The sequence below is a fragment of the Eriocheir sinensis genome, chromosome 11, assembly GCF_024679095.1.
Source record: "Eriocheir sinensis breed Jianghai 21 chromosome 11, ASM2467909v1, whole genome shotgun sequence".
Lineage (NCBI taxonomy): Eukaryota > Metazoa > Arthropoda > Malacostraca > Decapoda > Varunidae > Eriocheir > Eriocheir sinensis.
This window is the reverse complement of record NC_066519.1, coordinates 21,870,329-21,886,479: the sequence shown is the minus strand read 5'-3', so window position 1 is coordinate 21,886,479 and position 16,151 is coordinate 21,870,329. Positions and strand designations below refer to the sequence as shown.

At 41.2% G+C, this 16,151-nt stretch overlaps 1 protein-coding gene across 1 annotated transcript in view; it reads right to left on the bottom strand.

Annotated features, from left to right (window-relative positions):
- LOC126997055 (uncharacterized) overlaps positions 1 to 15,102 on the bottom strand; it is a 30,017-nt gene extending 14,915 nt beyond the window's left edge. The window contains exons 1-15 of the mRNA XM_050858092.1: positions 14,658 to 15,102; positions 12,256 to 12,569; positions 11,167 to 11,334; positions 10,813 to 10,988; positions 10,256 to 10,345; positions 9,845 to 9,991; positions 9,467 to 9,547; positions 6,713 to 6,875; positions 6,313 to 6,470; positions 5,543 to 5,692; positions 3,924 to 4,055; positions 3,623 to 3,686; positions 2,918 to 3,060; positions 2,627 to 2,735; positions 2,307 to 2,446 (exon numbers count right to left, since the gene is read on the bottom strand). Of these exons, the coding sequence (XP_050714049.1) occupies positions 2,307 to 2,446; positions 2,627 to 2,735; positions 2,918 to 3,060; positions 3,623 to 3,686; positions 3,924 to 4,055; positions 5,543 to 5,692; positions 6,313 to 6,470; positions 6,713 to 6,875; positions 9,467 to 9,547; positions 9,845 to 9,991; positions 10,256 to 10,345; positions 10,813 to 10,988; positions 11,167 to 11,334; positions 12,256 to 12,569; positions 14,658 to 14,830 (2,208 nt within the window). The 5' untranslated portion in view covers positions 14,831 to 15,102. The remainder of the gene's footprint in view (positions 1 to 2,306; positions 2,447 to 2,626; positions 2,736 to 2,917; positions 3,061 to 3,622; positions 3,687 to 3,923; positions 4,056 to 5,542; positions 5,693 to 6,312; positions 6,471 to 6,712; positions 6,876 to 9,466; positions 9,548 to 9,844; positions 9,992 to 10,255; positions 10,346 to 10,812; positions 10,989 to 11,166; positions 11,335 to 12,255; positions 12,570 to 14,657) is intronic.
- Between the last annotated feature and the right edge of the window lie 1,049 nt (positions 15,103 to 16,151).

The window sequence follows — 16,151 nt, the reverse complement described above, 5'->3', positions numbered from 1 at the left end:
TTGTAAAAACAACTTATGCTGTTCCCCATTGCCTGTGAGTTCCTGACTGCCTCCCCAAAACTATCTGTCAAACTCCCCCTACATCACATCTTTATCTGGGTGACAGCTACCCCCATTCCCACACCCCTCACTGTATCCTTTCCTGACCACCCGAGACCACTATCACTCCATCCCCTCCCTTCCCATTCCTTCATTCCCACTCCATCTTTCCTTCCCTTGGCCTGGAGTCCAGCCCAACTAAATGCCAGATTCAGCACACAGCAGAGGATTCAGGGGGTCAAGTATTTATTGTGGGAAACTATGCTAGAAAATGAACCCTCACCACATTTAAAATTGGCACACAGGCACCAAACTGTGATTATGGTCACCCACCATTAGAGCCCATCTAGTTGCCATTCATAAATACGGTCGCCCGCCCTTCAGGGGCTGAAAGATAACAAATACAGGTAACTCTCGATTTACGCGAGTTTGGTTTAAGCATTTTTTAAATAACGTGGGGTCCAAAATCCAAAGAAATGTTTAATTTACACGATTTTTCACTTATACGTGATATTTTATGGATTGGCCACCAAATGTCTCACGCAACTGGACTCACATGGCGCCGCGGTCACACAGCTGAGCTCAGTTCTTCCCGCGCCCCACTTGAACAACAATACAGTACCCACGCTACTCAACACTAGGGGTGGGCTGGTACTGGTACCAGTACCGGTACTAACAGTACCAGATATACGGTACGGTACCAGTACGAGACCGCTCGGTACCGGTACCAATACTAGCCAGTCGCTCATGGTGTCCCTCATTTCTTCCTCACACGAGTGAAGCTGAGACCGAGTGCCTGAGTAGATATCTCGGCGATATGGATACTCTCTCTCGCCGCCACTTGAACAACAATACAGTACCCACGCTGCCACGCTACTCAACATTTATAGGGGTGGGCAGGTACTGGTACCAGTACTAACAGTACAACCTACCTCTTGTTTGATTTACATTGTTTTTGATTTACGCGACCTATTCAAGGACACAATACTCGTGTAAATTGAGAGTTACAGGTAGCTCTCGATTTACGCGAGTTTAGTTTACGCGTTTTTTAAATAACGCAGGGTCCAAAATCCAAATAAATGTTTAACTTACACGTTTTTTTCACTTATACTCGATAATTTATGGAGTGGCCACCAGATGTCTCATGCAACTGGACTCACACGGCGCCTCGGCCACACAGCTGAGCTCAGTTCTTCCTGCGCGCCACTTGAACAACAGTACAGTACCCACACTGCGCACACTACTCAACAATAGGGGTGCGCAGGTACCGGTACCAGTACCAGGGCTAACGGTACCAGCTATACGGTATGGTACTGGTACCAGACTGCTCAGTACTGGTACCAATACTAGCCAGTCGCTCATGGTGTCCCTCATTTCTTCCTCACACGAGTGAGGCTGAGACTGAGTGGATATCTCGGTGATAGGGATATATTCTCTCTCTCTCTCTCTCTCTCTCTCTCTCTCTCTGCTGAATGAAGCGAATATTTACTTTTCGATAGAAATCTACCTCGTTTGATTTACATAGTTTTTGATTTATGCGACCTCTTCAAGGACACAATACTCGCGTAAATCGAGTTACCTGAACCTGTACAGGTAACTCTCGATTTACGTGAGTTTGGTTTACGAGTTTCTGAAATAACGCGGGGTCCAAAATCCAAATAAATGTTTAATTTACACGTTTTTTTCACTTAAACGCGATATTTTATGGAGTGGCCACCAGATATCTCACGCAACTGGACTCACACGCGTCGCGGCCACACAGCCGAGCTCAGTTCTTCCCGCGCGGCACTTGAACAACAATACAGTACCCACGCTACCATGCTACTCAACAATAGGGGTGGGCAGGTACCGGTACCAGTACTGGTACTAACGGTACCAGCTATATGGTATGGTACTGGTACCAGACTGTTTGGTACCAGTACCAGACAGCTTGGTACCGGTACCAGACGGCTTGGTACCAATACCAGTACCAGCCAGTCGCTCATGGTGTCCCTCATTTCTTCCTCACACGAGTGAGGCCGAGTGCCTGAGTGGATATCTTAGTGATATGGATACTCTCTCTCTCTCTCTCTCTCTCTCTCTCTCTCTCTCTCTCTCTCTCTCTCTCTCTCTCTCTCTCTCCACTGAATGAAGTGAATATCTATTTTTTGATAGAAACCTACCTCTTGTTTGATTTACATTGTTTTTGTTTTACGCAACCTCTTCAAAGACACAATACTCGTGTAAATCGAGAGTTACCTGTACTTCGGCCTACAAACCTTCCTTACCCTGGAGGAGGAGGAGGAGCCAGTTTTGGAGAGCAGGGAGGACAAGGAGCCTTGGCCTTTGGGGGAGGATTTGCTGATCCTAGCGTTGGTTTTCCAGGAATCTGACTTCATATGCAGCTTGAGACATGATGGAGACAGTCCTGAACCATGAGAGGGGCATTAAAAGTGTGTTTAAAAACCTAAGGAAGATCAATGAGTAGGGAGGACTTTTAGGCTACAAGAAGACAAGGTACTGCAACAAAGAGGGACAAAACAATTATTCTTTTATTGCTTTATAAATTACTCTTCCTTTTTTTTATAATGCACTTCAAGTTACTAACCTCGTGGCACCATGCGAGGGCTGCTAGGGACAAGGTAGCGGGCCAGCTTCTTGGGGTCTGCGAGGGCAGTACTGATGGCCTTCTTTTGGTACTGACTGGAGTTGTATGACTAAAACATAACATTGCAATAAATAAACTTTCTTCACACCTTTGTAAATCAAGTTGTCATTGATATTTTATCCCACACTGAAATTCTTCCATCAGTATCACAATTGATAAAAGAGATTACATGCTCTACAAGTAACACAGATGCAAGTCAAGGTAACAGGTCCCTACAACACTGTGACCCACCTGCTCCTCCTTGCCCATGGTCAGCAGAATCACAATGCGACCCTCCCGCTTGCGTCCTGTGCGGCCCATGCGCTGCACCAGCCTGACGGGGGACTTGGGTGCATCATAACAGATGATCAAGTCCACATCACCAATGTCTAGGCCTAGGGGAAGAGTACACATGTTTGCCGTACTCCTACTTATATTTTATCAAGCTATCAATACCATTAATGCCCTGTTCCCACGTAGAAACTTCCATCAAAGGGGTGGCCATGGCAGGTGAGTCAACAAATTTCATAGTTCTGGCACATAACACACTCACCTGCCAATTCTCTCACTCCAATACTCTTCCACTCTACTGATACACTTCACTGGTGGCATCTCCTCACACCCTCTTCCCGCTCTCTTTACAAAGTCACCCTTTCTCATCACGTGACCACACCATCTTAGTGGATAACACTTTACCATTCCAATCACTCCACTATCACCTCATTTTGCTGTTACAGCCATAATAAACTTCTCATACATGACCTCATTACTTTCTCCATCCCATCCTGACAGATCACATGCTCCTCTTATGGAGCTCATTTTTACTGTACATATGTATGATTGCCACGCTATATTCTACTTTCATACTTAAAAATTCATTTACCATTAACATCCTCAATCGTAATCTCCTCTCCTAAACTACCGGGCTCTCAATACAAAACTGAGTGGATTCCTCACCTTCCTCTCCCACACATGTGGAGACCAAAGTGTTGTAGCCACCCCCACGAAACTTGCTTACAACCTGTGAATGAGAAAGTATTATAGTTCTGATAATAAGAAGGGTAAACTAAGGGTTATTGAAAATGTTCAACCAAAAATATTTGCAGGAAAATGTTCACTTTTATATATATATATATATATATATATATATATATATATATATATATATATATATATATATATATATATATATATATATATATATATATATATATATATATATATATATATATAAAATACACAGGAAATACAAAGTTACCTGGAGCTGCTTCTTTTGTGTAAGTCCCACTCCACTCTGCCCCACTTTACCATGGCCAATGAAGCTCATGGCCTTGACGAGAGGGTGGTGCCGCTGTAGCATCTCCGTTATCTCTTGCACACTGTCCCGGTACTGAGGCAAAGCAAAACGGACAATCAAAATATAAAGAATTATATACAGGCCAACAACAAATTTATCGTGTTTTTTTTTTTAGCTGATTTAGGAAAATTTTGATGTGCTAAATCCAAAAACCACATTGGTTTTGCTCAATCAGGTCAATTTTTTTATCTATCACCAAATGATGTTTTTTTTTTCTTCTTTTTACACATCGGGTATTTTCTACTTATATGAGGCAAAATTCTTGCTTATTTCTTTAAAAGAAACAAATTCTGAAGAGTTTACATATGCTAATTTTTTACTAACTGGTATTTTTTGTATTTTGTTGGGACAACAGTCCGGGTTCACCAAATACCTGTGCTTTCTGTGCATGTGGGATAGTAGGGAAAGAGCTCAGCATTACACGAAGAAGGACTGGCCTGTATGGGAGGAAATGGTGCCTTGCAGAGCAAAGAACATCATAAACAACGCTCTGGTGTACAGAGACAGGATACTCTTCCCACCACTGCACATCAAGCTCAGCTTAATCAAACAGTTCACCAAAGCTTTGGACAAGGATGGTGGCTGCTTCACTTACTTGTGCCACCCTTTTCCAGGATTGACCATGGAGAAGTTGAAAGCTGGCATCTTTGATGGTCCTCAACACCATCAGCTCATCAGAGATCCAGAGTTTGAAAACTCAATGAACGAAGTGGAACTGGAAGCGTGGAAAGCTTTTGTTCTTGTCGTGAAGAACTTTATTGGCAACAAGAAGGCCAGGAACTACACAGAACTTGTCACCAATATGCTGACTGCTTTCAGAAACCTCGGATGCAACATGAGCATCAAAATGCATTTTTTTAAATTATATATATATATATATATATATATATATATATATATATATATATATATATATATATATATATATATATATATATATATATATATATATATATATATATATATATGGGTAATGGGCGGTGGCTGAACAGATAGCAAGACGGCCCCATTCAGGAGGACGTGAGTTCAATCCCGACGGTGCCACCAAGCTGGGATTTTCAGCCCGATTGTCTTAAAACTACCCACATGCTGTCCAGAAGACCACCTATCAACCCGGACTCTAGATTCTAGGATTAACAGATGAGCTCCAGGAGGGCAGCATGAGCCAATGCAAGATGGCGCCACTATGAACAATCGCCTGCGCCAGAACAGGCTGGGCCGACCATCAGGACCCACCGGAAAGAAGCCTTGGACCAACCATCAGGATCCACCGGGAAGAAGTCTACCAGCGCAATAGGCCAAGACGTAAAAAAAAAAAAAAAATAATAATAATAATAATAATAATAATAATAATAGTAATAGTAATAATACATATATATATATATATATATATATATATATATATATATATATAGATATATATATATATATATATATATATATATATATATATATATATATATATATATATATATTAGAAACTTGCCAAAGGAAGTATTTATATCCAGCATATATCATACCTGGGAAAATATCATGATCCTTGTTGATTTGCCTTCATCAGCAAACTTTTGATGATGTTTAAGGACGATGGAAAGCAGTTTGGCCATCTTGGGATGACTGATGATGAACGGTGCTGCAGGAGTCATTTTGGAGTCCTGAGGAGACCTTACCTGAGAAGACAGTGCATAACTTACTCTCACGCATGAAATAACTACACCAGGTTCCCCTGCTATGTTACTTATCATTATTGTCATTACCACAGCCCAGCTTCCCACAGAAGTGGGGAAGCAGTATTGTATTATCAAGTGAAAAAGTTTTGAGTTTTAAGACTCAACATTCACTCCAGTTAGCATTGAGGTTGTCAAAATCTAAGTAATGTAAGGTAAAGTTTGGGGCATACTCTATAGCTGTGGTGCTCATCTCCATGGTGGGTGAAAACTCATTAACCTAGGACACAGGCCCAATGTAACATCCAGGTTATCAGTTTACCTTTCCCAGGTTTCCCCAGGTACCCACTAATCAACCATCCCAAAAGGAAGGATGAACAGCTGGGTGGGCTGCGTGCTGACTGCCCTGGCCGGGCTTCCAACCCATGCCCACAGATTCATATTTAGGCACACTAACCACTGCACCACAGATGCACTATGAATAGCTTTATTTGTCTTTATCTGATTTTATGAATGAGCACAGGAACAAAGAATACACAATTTTATGAATAAATATGGAAACAATCATTACAAGATTATATTTTGCTCAACAGGAAGTGTAAATACTTAGTCGAAAAGCTTACCTGTGAAAAGAGCACTGAGGGATCTTGCTTTGACGAGTGTGCTGTACCAGACACTCCCTCAAACTTTTTCGAAACGTCACTCATCAGTGATTGAAACAGTCCATTGTTTCGCAGTTCACTTCTTGCAAAAAAGTGACTTTTTTCATTGCTTAGTGTCTCTGTTGTAGGTGTCACAAAACACAATTTAGGATTACTAGTAATACATAGAATACCTTTCTCACACACATTTTCTTTCCTAAGTGAGCATCATCATCATCAATATCTTAAACACTGTTTCTAGCTACAGTAACATGAAACAGAAACACCAGTGTGAGGGGCAAACACTAACTAAAAAAAAATAATAATAATAATTATAATGAAATAAAAAAAAAATTAAATAAATAAATCAGTATTGGAAAACCTTTAAGAAATCTGTAGAAGGAGCGGATGCCATGCTGCATCATCAGCTCATACGCGTGGTAGAGGGTCATGCAGAGGGCAAACAGTCCCTCCACTGCACCTAACCTGCTCCGCGGCAGAGTGGTGGGCGGGTTTTTCCGGAAAGCTTCTCGTGACTGTAGGAGCTGCAAGAAGGGAACTATAAGTAGTGCACCAATTATATCTCCCTAAAACAAACATAAAGAGTAAATAGCTACTGATGAAATTCAACAAATTAAACTAAAAATTCTGCAACACACACACACGCACACGCACACACACACACAAAAAAAAAAAACAAAAAAGACAATTCTAGCACTTCTCCTGTTTAATGACTCAGTTTTAATTTGATCGCTAAATTTATGCAATGCTTGAAGTGGACAGTGTATCAAAGAGTGATTCATTATGAACATAAAATGTTGGCATTCAGTATTTCATATGTGCTAGTGAGACACAAATTTGATTATTGTCATGAGAATTCTATCTTCTTTTCACTCTCCTTTCTTAGCACTTTTGCGCACACCCTCCCATCTGATTTTTTCGTCCAAAACGCACACCTAACTGGCTATTGGGAGGCCTGATTTTGGTAGCTTGAGCGCGCGGTATAATTTTTTTCAAAACTCGCTTATCGAATCTTTTGCTCAGTTCACTTTTATGAAACTACATACATTCCACTGTAAATTGTAAGCTCTTTCATATGGAAAGAAAAAAAATAATGTTTGTTTTATATTTTACCGAAATATCGTGAGTTGAAGTGACGCGAACTAATTTCTGAAATAAAAAAAACTCACATTTTCACATAGGAGTAAAAATATAACAAATTGTGTTCTATAACAAAAGAAGCGGACATTTATGAGCTAATTAGTGCAACAAATATAATTTTGATACACCAATTGTAATGGTCATAATTTTTTTCAACTTATCTCCATAACTGTTATACAGGTAACTCTCGATTTACGCGAGTGTTGCGTTCTTGAAGAGGTCGCGTAATTCAAAAACAATGTAAATCAAACAAGAGGTAGGTTTCTGTCGAAAAATAAATACCGTAATTTTTGGCGTGTAGTGCGCATTTTTTCACATAAAAAATGCCTGAAAGTTTAGCCCTGTGCGTTATACGCTGAATGTACAAATTTTTTATGATTTTTTTTCTTCTTTGGGATGTTTTTAAGGGTCTGTTTTTCGTCTTATCAAATAACAACGGCAAACTTACCTTTATTATTGTTTATAATCCTTCATAGTCCGTAGCTGTCCTATAATATGTTACCATAGAATACAGGGTGATCTAATAACTACTATACAAAGACTAAATCAGTGGAAGATCGTCCATGCCTTGCTATTATCCCGTTTTTCCGTAGGGCACCATTTGTATGATCTTGACCTTGATGTCACAGGTGGCTTAAGATTGTATGACTAAGGAGCAGTACAAGCTACATAAAAAAATCATATTGGAAAAAAATGTCCATGTGTTCATTATTAATTATTAATATTAGTGAGAATAATGGGGTGAATATGATATCAGAAACTGTACATCATGAGTCTTGTACGAGGAGTTATTTCACCCAATCCCAGCCCGGCCGCCATTTACATTGTTTACAAACCACACAACCACACCCACACAACAAACAGCTGCATGCCGCGTGTCACCAGAACTGAGATATCCACTCGGGCACTCATTCTCAGCCTCTCTCGTGTGAGGAAGAAATGAGGGGCACCATGAGGGGCTGGCTAGTATTGGTACCAGTACCGAGCAGTCTGGTACCGGTACCGTACCGTATTGCTGGTACCGTTAGTACCAGTACTTGCCCACCCCTATTGTTGAGTAGCATGACAGCGTAGGTACTGTATTGTTGTTCAAGTGGCCCGCGGGAAGAACTGAGCTCAGCTGTGTGGCCGTGTGAGTCCAGTTGCGTGAGACATCTGGTGGCCACTCAATAAAACATTGCGTATAAGTGAAAAAATACACCTAAATTAATCATTTATTTGGATTTCAAAAACGCGTAAACCAAACTCGCGTAAATCAAAAGTTACCTGTATACCGTCAATACATATTTGTAGCCTAATCGAGCAACTTTTCGCTGGACTGGCTACACTGCTTATTAGTGCGTACAAATAGGTTCTCACCCCGCTCAGTAGCCAGTTTCTGCCTCCTTGTGATAATGAGTTAACGTGATTTATTGAGTTCTCGTGCATTCGGATTGCTGCGCTCACCTCAGCCCAACGAACACAATACTCTCTCTCCTCTCTCTCTCTTTCTCTCTCACAACGAAACGACATGGTTTCAGGCGGAGTCAGAAGACTTTGAGAGACCTTGGTGTGGCGGGTGTTGTTTGCAGCTCACCCTGCAGCAGCCCGTCGCCATACCCACACCGCACGCACGAATGCATACGCTCTCCAGCACAGAAAATTACTACACTTATACTCATATCTCAGCACACACGCAGCACAGAGACTCCCGGCTGGTCTCATTCGAAAGAGGAAGACTTGAAGGAAAGTAATTATGTGTTTTTAAGTCAGTGCATTATATAGGTTAAGAGTGAGTGCGGTGGGAAGTAAAGTGAAAATCGGCAGATTCCACACCACTCTGTACTAGCTCAAACCTGCTGACCTTTAGGGGTTAAACCAAATAAATCAATTTTTTTGAAGAAAAAAAAATCATGATTTTTTTTCCAACCCTGATTCCTAACTTATCCTAGTTGACTTTAAAACCTGAACATCAGTTGATCTTCATCATAATTACCTGGAATTTTGTCAGAGTTTTTTCATCCCTTGTATAAAGGACTTTAAGCTCAATTAACTGGTTCACATACATTCGCAAAATCTGAAACAAGAAAATAATTTCATAATTCATCAAACAACAGAGAAACGCTAGTAATTTCAATTACTGTATCGTTACATTTCATTTGACAATAGTTGACACTGATCATGGCACCTTCATCAAAACCATGGGGCTTTAATCTTAACAATAACAACATAAAAAATAAACATGATTTTTCCAAGATAGTTTTAACCCCATCCCCATGCAGAAAACAAAATATCACAATGCCTGACCACAAAAAAGATCAAGAAAAGGGGCCATCAAAATTGAGTGCAAATGGACTAGTATGTACATACATACCTTGAGGTACCTCCCATTGAGGTTGGTCAGTTCCTCCCCAAGGGGCACCACCACCTTTTCAATATTACGCTGGAAGGTGTACTTCTGGAGGTCTGCACTGTCCTCGTTGCGAAGCTCCACGAGAGATATGGAGAGATTTGTCAGCACCTGGAAAGTTTAGGTGGTGGAGTTCGTAAAAATAATAGAATACGAATTGTGGTAGTTCCATACATATACATAAACACACAAAAAATATGGATGATATATAGTGTATCAACAACTATTATGGAAGTGACTAGGAATTGTGCAACCCCGGGTGATGACTGGCAACACAGGAGTTTGAGAGGTCAGGAATTAAAGAAGTGAGGATATATAACTCAAGACAGTTTAATACAGAGGTGGATTAAGTACTATATGGCATGACTCCCTCACCTGCCTCACAGCTCCCATGTCAGAGCCTGGTGTGGCTGAGAGCGCCAGAATGCGGAAATCATGTCCATGTTCCCTCAATCCTCGGACAACCTGAAAGTGAACATAGTAGGCCTATATTCAGGACTTATTTACTGCGATGCTGTAGAAAAATCCTACACCAAATTGAACAGTGATCAGGGAAGCCAAGTAGATGAAATAAAGAAAGCAGGGGCAAAGCAGATGGCCTATTTAAACTTCACATCTGAGACACAAGCTCAAATACATACAAAATTCCTGTGGTCACAGAGTTCTTGGAGCCTCAAAAAATGCCACCATTAAACTGATCAACAAAAGAAACAACATACAAGACAAAAAGGCAAGGACTCTCTAGAATCAAGCTGAGCTTAAGGCCTTTGGAGCCTTTATCCACATCTCAGGCCATTACAATGGGGATCAATTGTACACAAACCTCCAACAGTGAGAGATGGAGAAAGTTGGGTAAGTCACAAAAAGCTCACTGAAGAGTTAGTATAAAACTCAACCATGAACAAGGATTCCAGTCCACAGCAAACCCCCACCTGGCAGAATGAATGGTTCCCCTGCGCCCGATGAGCCTCATCCAGCACCAGGCAGCGGATGAGCTTGGCTGGACAGGTCCCTCGAGACAGGTCATTCTCCAACAGTTGAGGGGTGAGGAAGAACACTCGCTTCTTTTGCCATTCCTGAATCCTCTTCTCAGGGTTGAATGTGCTGCCTGAAGACAACATGAAAGTTGCTCATATGAGGTGGTAATGTGGTCCCGATCACCCTGGCTGGGATAATGACTAAATCTCTTATATCTGGTAAACACGTGTCACTATTTTTACAGATGACGGTACTGTTTTTGTTCCATTGCCAATTTTAACATTTAAATCAAAGCTGGTGCCTCTCACCTGTCATCTGGGAAATATCTTCCTGTGGGATACCCATAATGTTGAAGCAAGCCTCCACTTGCTGGGCCACCAGGGGCTTTGTCGGGGCTGTGAAAACCACCTTGCATGTTGGGTACCATCGGTAGAAATTGTACATCACCACAGCAGCTATGAAGGTTTTCCCAAGGCCTGATGGCAAAGATTTGTAGCATTAATTAAGAAATCAGAATATGTAAATGTGTCAACTGAAACTGAATCTTTGTTTAGTGGACATACGTACATACTACATTTTGGGGTGTGAAAGGGGTTGAAGCCAGGGATATCTAATATTGAATTAACTAAAGGTATTTTCCTGAATACTATCTAATTATTTATTATTATATTACTATTTATTATCAGTCTTAACCACAGTTATATACTAGAGGGTTCAACTCCAATCTCTCGCCATGGTGAGAGGTGAAGCCACTGCTCCTGCCTGTAACTCTGTGGTCAGCCGCCATAGGGTGACAGATTGGCGACCTTTCCACGATTCCACATGTTTACACTTAACCACTATTAGCTAGCCACCATTATGATATTTTGGAAAACTGAGCCGATCATTGTGTTGATGAGACAGTGCTGCATATCATGATCACAAATTTATTGCACTTAGGTATACCTACAATAAAATAATGAGAAAAAATTATGGTAGTGAATAAACATTTTTGTTCACCTTTTTTGCTTCAACTCCTTGTCATTCATGTATTTTTATTGCATTAAATTTTTGTTTACAGTTTCAAATTCAGCACATTTTTCCAATTCAGATGGTATATGACATATAACAATGTAACAATAATCAGGGGGTAAAAAATGGACAAGAAAATAACAAGTCTATTTGACAGAGGATCGCGCGCTGGTAACTTGATAATAGCAGTAGCAGACATAACTATGTGATGTTAAATTTCTCTCTGTCTTGCCATCCATCACCCGAAGATGGCCGCCAGTTGCTTCAAAATCCAGGCTCTGGGAACCCTCTATGTATATAACTCTGTGGTCTTAACCCATCATGTTTATCATATTGTGAGGAAATCAACACCTTCTATCAAGCAATCATAGAAAAAATTTACTAACCTGTGGGCAATGAAATAAGTGTGTTTTGGAAGAGTGCATTTTCCACCATAGAAAACTGGTAGTCTCTCAGGGGGTAGTTGATAGGGTAGATCCATGTTTTTCCTGCGTCCTCATCAAAGTCTGGTACTTTCTCTAAAGGTCTAGCCTGAGGTGTTACTTTGCCATAGCTATTGATATGTGTTGATGGTGAAGGCCTTCCAACACCGTAACTTGTTGATGGCTGGGGCTGTTCCTCCTTTATATTCTCTATTCTTGGGTGGGGTGAAGGCCTTCCAACACCGTAACTTGTTGATGGCTGGGGCTGTTCCTCTATTCTGTGGTGGAATATGAGATAAAGAAGTGGCAGTACATGCTAATACCTACTTCCCTTACCATAACTCTGATGTTGATAGACAATACCAGTATATAATAAATATGGGGTGCATCTTTAAATGAAGGTCTTATGAGTTAAAACTGAATATGAAACTCTTTAAAGAGGAATTTTATAAACTAGTGATGTGAAGAGGGGTAGACTGACACAATTAGGTACAAGAAGTAGGTGATTAGATGAGTAAACAAACTAAGTGAAGAGCAATAAACATGAGCACCAATATTATTTGAATTATTTGGGAAATTATATTCCTACAGTGGGTCTGAGGTACAAGAACATGTCTGTAAGTGTTTGCCTAAGGCTAATATCTCCACGGAGAGCCACAAAGATGTTTTCTAATGTTAGTGTAGTACTGCAAAATGTGTCATAATGGTGAGCTTGTTTATAATTTTACCTTTTGGTATTTGATTAATACTTATCTCAGGTTCCCCAAAGTTGACAAGTGGTAATTTTCTACAATTTTGAGTAAAAATTGAATTGGTAGAAATCAGAACCCTCCGTCATATGTTATTTAAGATGAATCCAGAGAGTAAAATCAGTTCAAATTTATTATAAAGTACCTCAAGTATCTCTAAATCACCTGTCCAGCCACTCTGCCACTCACCACTGACAATTTTGATTCCTTTCAACAACGGTACAATTTTTTTTTTCTTTTTTACATCGCAGCCTATTGCACGCCGTTAAGCTTCCTCACTGGTGGATCCTGATGGTCGGCCCAGCCCGTTGTGGCGCAGGCGAGTGTTTATAGTGGTGCCATCTTGCATTGGCTAATACTGCCCCCCGGAGCTCATCTTTGAGCCTCTCCTTGGAGAGGTTATCTAGAGTCCAGGTTGATAGGTGGTCTTCAGGGCAGCATGTGGGTAGTCTTAGGCCACTCGGCGGTGAGTGAAAAATCCCAGCTTGTGTATCGGCCAGGATTCGAACCGACGTCCCTCCTGGATCTCCCGAACGCGACGCTGGCACGCTACCACTCAGCCACCACCTCCCCAGACCCTCACTTCATGAATAGTCACTGTTTAGCTGCACTGTTATTATTCAAGCAACAACAGGTTACTATCCATTAGGTATACACGAGGTTATTAGTTCAAGAAAAGGCGAGTTTACTATCCATTAGGTACACGAGGTTATTAGTTCAAGAAAAGGCAGAGTGGCAGAATGCAAGTTTGGTGATGACCAGGTCTGCCACTTTGATTTGGGTGTAATTCTGGAGTTTTACTAAGCAGAGATGGGTTGCCCTTTTGATTTATCTCCTGGCAATATGGGACAAAAGGGTTCTCATGTGTGCTGATTTCATTCGTACTCTAAAAATTCTGGAGATACCTATCAGGAACTTACAGCAGATTTAAAGGATAATGACTTTTTTTTGTGTAACTCATGCTGTATTAAACTAAGAGGGGGCCTCCCACTTTTCTCCTCTTAACACAAGAGCCTGTATTGTTAAATGTCTCGGCACCTCAGTTCGCCTGTTTGAAAAGCCTCTCATAGAAGCTGCTGGGGTTTTCATGGACTGTTTTGTGATCTTAGTGATAGTTTTACCCAACTTCTGAATCGTGAGCTGGCAAATCACCCATGAAAACCAGGTTAATCATCTCTGTAGCCTTGGGAAATAGTCGTAATGGGAACCCGAGAATAGAAGTTTAATAATATGGACCAAGGTGTCACAGGAAGTTTAAAAATATGGACCAAGGTGTCACAGAAAGTTTAAAAATATGGACCAAGGTGTCACAGGAAGTTTAAAAATATGGGCCAAGGTGTCACAGAAAGTTTAAAAATATGGACCAAGGTGTCACAGAAAGTTTGAAAATATGGGCCAAGGTGTCACAGAAAGTTTAAAAATATGGACCAAGGTGTCACAGAAAGTTTAAAAATATGGGCCAAGGTGTCACAGGAAGTTTACCATCTTATATTCAAGTATGTCCTGCATCAAATCAAGACAAACATACAGGCAAATGTCTTCAGAAAACACTTACAAACTTACAAACATATATACTACATACTCCATACATACATACATGCTTACAAACATACTTACAGGCAACTGTCTTCAGAAATCCTCGAGAATAGTTCATCGTCCTCGTCCCCGAAGAGGTCCTCGTCCTCCTCCGCCTCGCCGTGTAGCACCTCACGCCCGCCCAGACTGGTTCCCTCCTCCCCTTTCCTGCCGCAGAAGGAGAACAGTGGACTCCCTCTCTTTCTGTTATCCATTGGGGAGACATAGGACTGCCATGAGCGTTGAAGGAAGCGAAAACTTAGCACTCCTCCGCGAGCATGGCCTCGTAAACACCCGCCCCTCCTGACTTGTTGCTACTTGCGCTCTACGGGAGGATATTGATGTTTGGGGCCCTGGCGATCATGACGTTTAAACCACAAAAGAGAAGCTAATAAGTATTTAAAGTAATTGCAGGAGTTCAATGACAGCACTACTGGCAAAATAATGTCAATAGTTCGTTATCAAAGTGGAAAACAAAGAAACAGCCGCAGATGAAGACGGACCAACAAGCCAAGTATAACGAGTATCAGACAGGTATTTCTGAAACTGTTCGCAAAAGTTTTCATGCAGACCTATATATTATATCCTACATGTATATATTATTCTGGAGGTAAAACAAGTGTAAACGAGTAAGACATAAGCAAAACATAAGAGAAAGAAAGCAAGTTGTGTATAGTTCAAGTTTATCCTTATCCCCAGTACTTTATTGTTTATTGTTGCAATTTTTTTTTAGTTCCAAGTCGTCAGTTTGATCTCAAAGGCTGCCAAAGCATAGCAGCCCACTAACCAGATGATGAGAGAGGCAGCCGTCAGGGCCAGGGCAAAGTTCCTCGTTGCGGCAGTAGACAATCCCTTTCCTTTCCCTTTGGAACGTTTTGAGTTACTTTTATGGGATGATTTTGCCCCTGGTTCTGTTTTTTTCCTCAACTTTTTGTCTTTGACCTCCTTAGACGTTGATTTTTCTTCAGGTGATGCCTCTGTCTGAAGTTCCTTCGTTGGGGTTTGGGTTTCCTTGTCCTCGTGTTTGGGCTTTGCAGACACTGGTTGGGCTTCATCACCTTCCCTTTCCGATTGTCCAGGTACTGAATTAACCTGATTGCTTGGTTTGGTCTTTTTCTTTGGTTCTGGTTTGATTTTCTCCCCGTTGACTTTGGGCTTTTTCTTGGCTGCTTGTTCGATTACTTCTTCAGGTACTGCTTTGACCTTGCCTTCGGACTTTGACTTCTCCTTGGGAACGACTTTGCTCTTCTTACCCTTGGAATTGATCTTGGGTGTTGAGTTTTCCCTTTCTTTCTGTTTCGGTGATGACTCCGCCTTCTTGGTCGTGCCCTCAGGAGTCGACCTGACACTGACGATCTTGGTCGCAGGGGAAGGTGTCAAGGAGGAGCACATGGCGCCCCTGGTAGAGCCTGCCGGCCTACCCACAGGAGGTGAGGCTGCCTTGAAAAACATTGGCGAAAAGAAATGCAAAAATAAATAAATAAATATAAGGCGGAGAAGAAATGGATTTTTGATAATCTTCTTGTACTGCTTGTC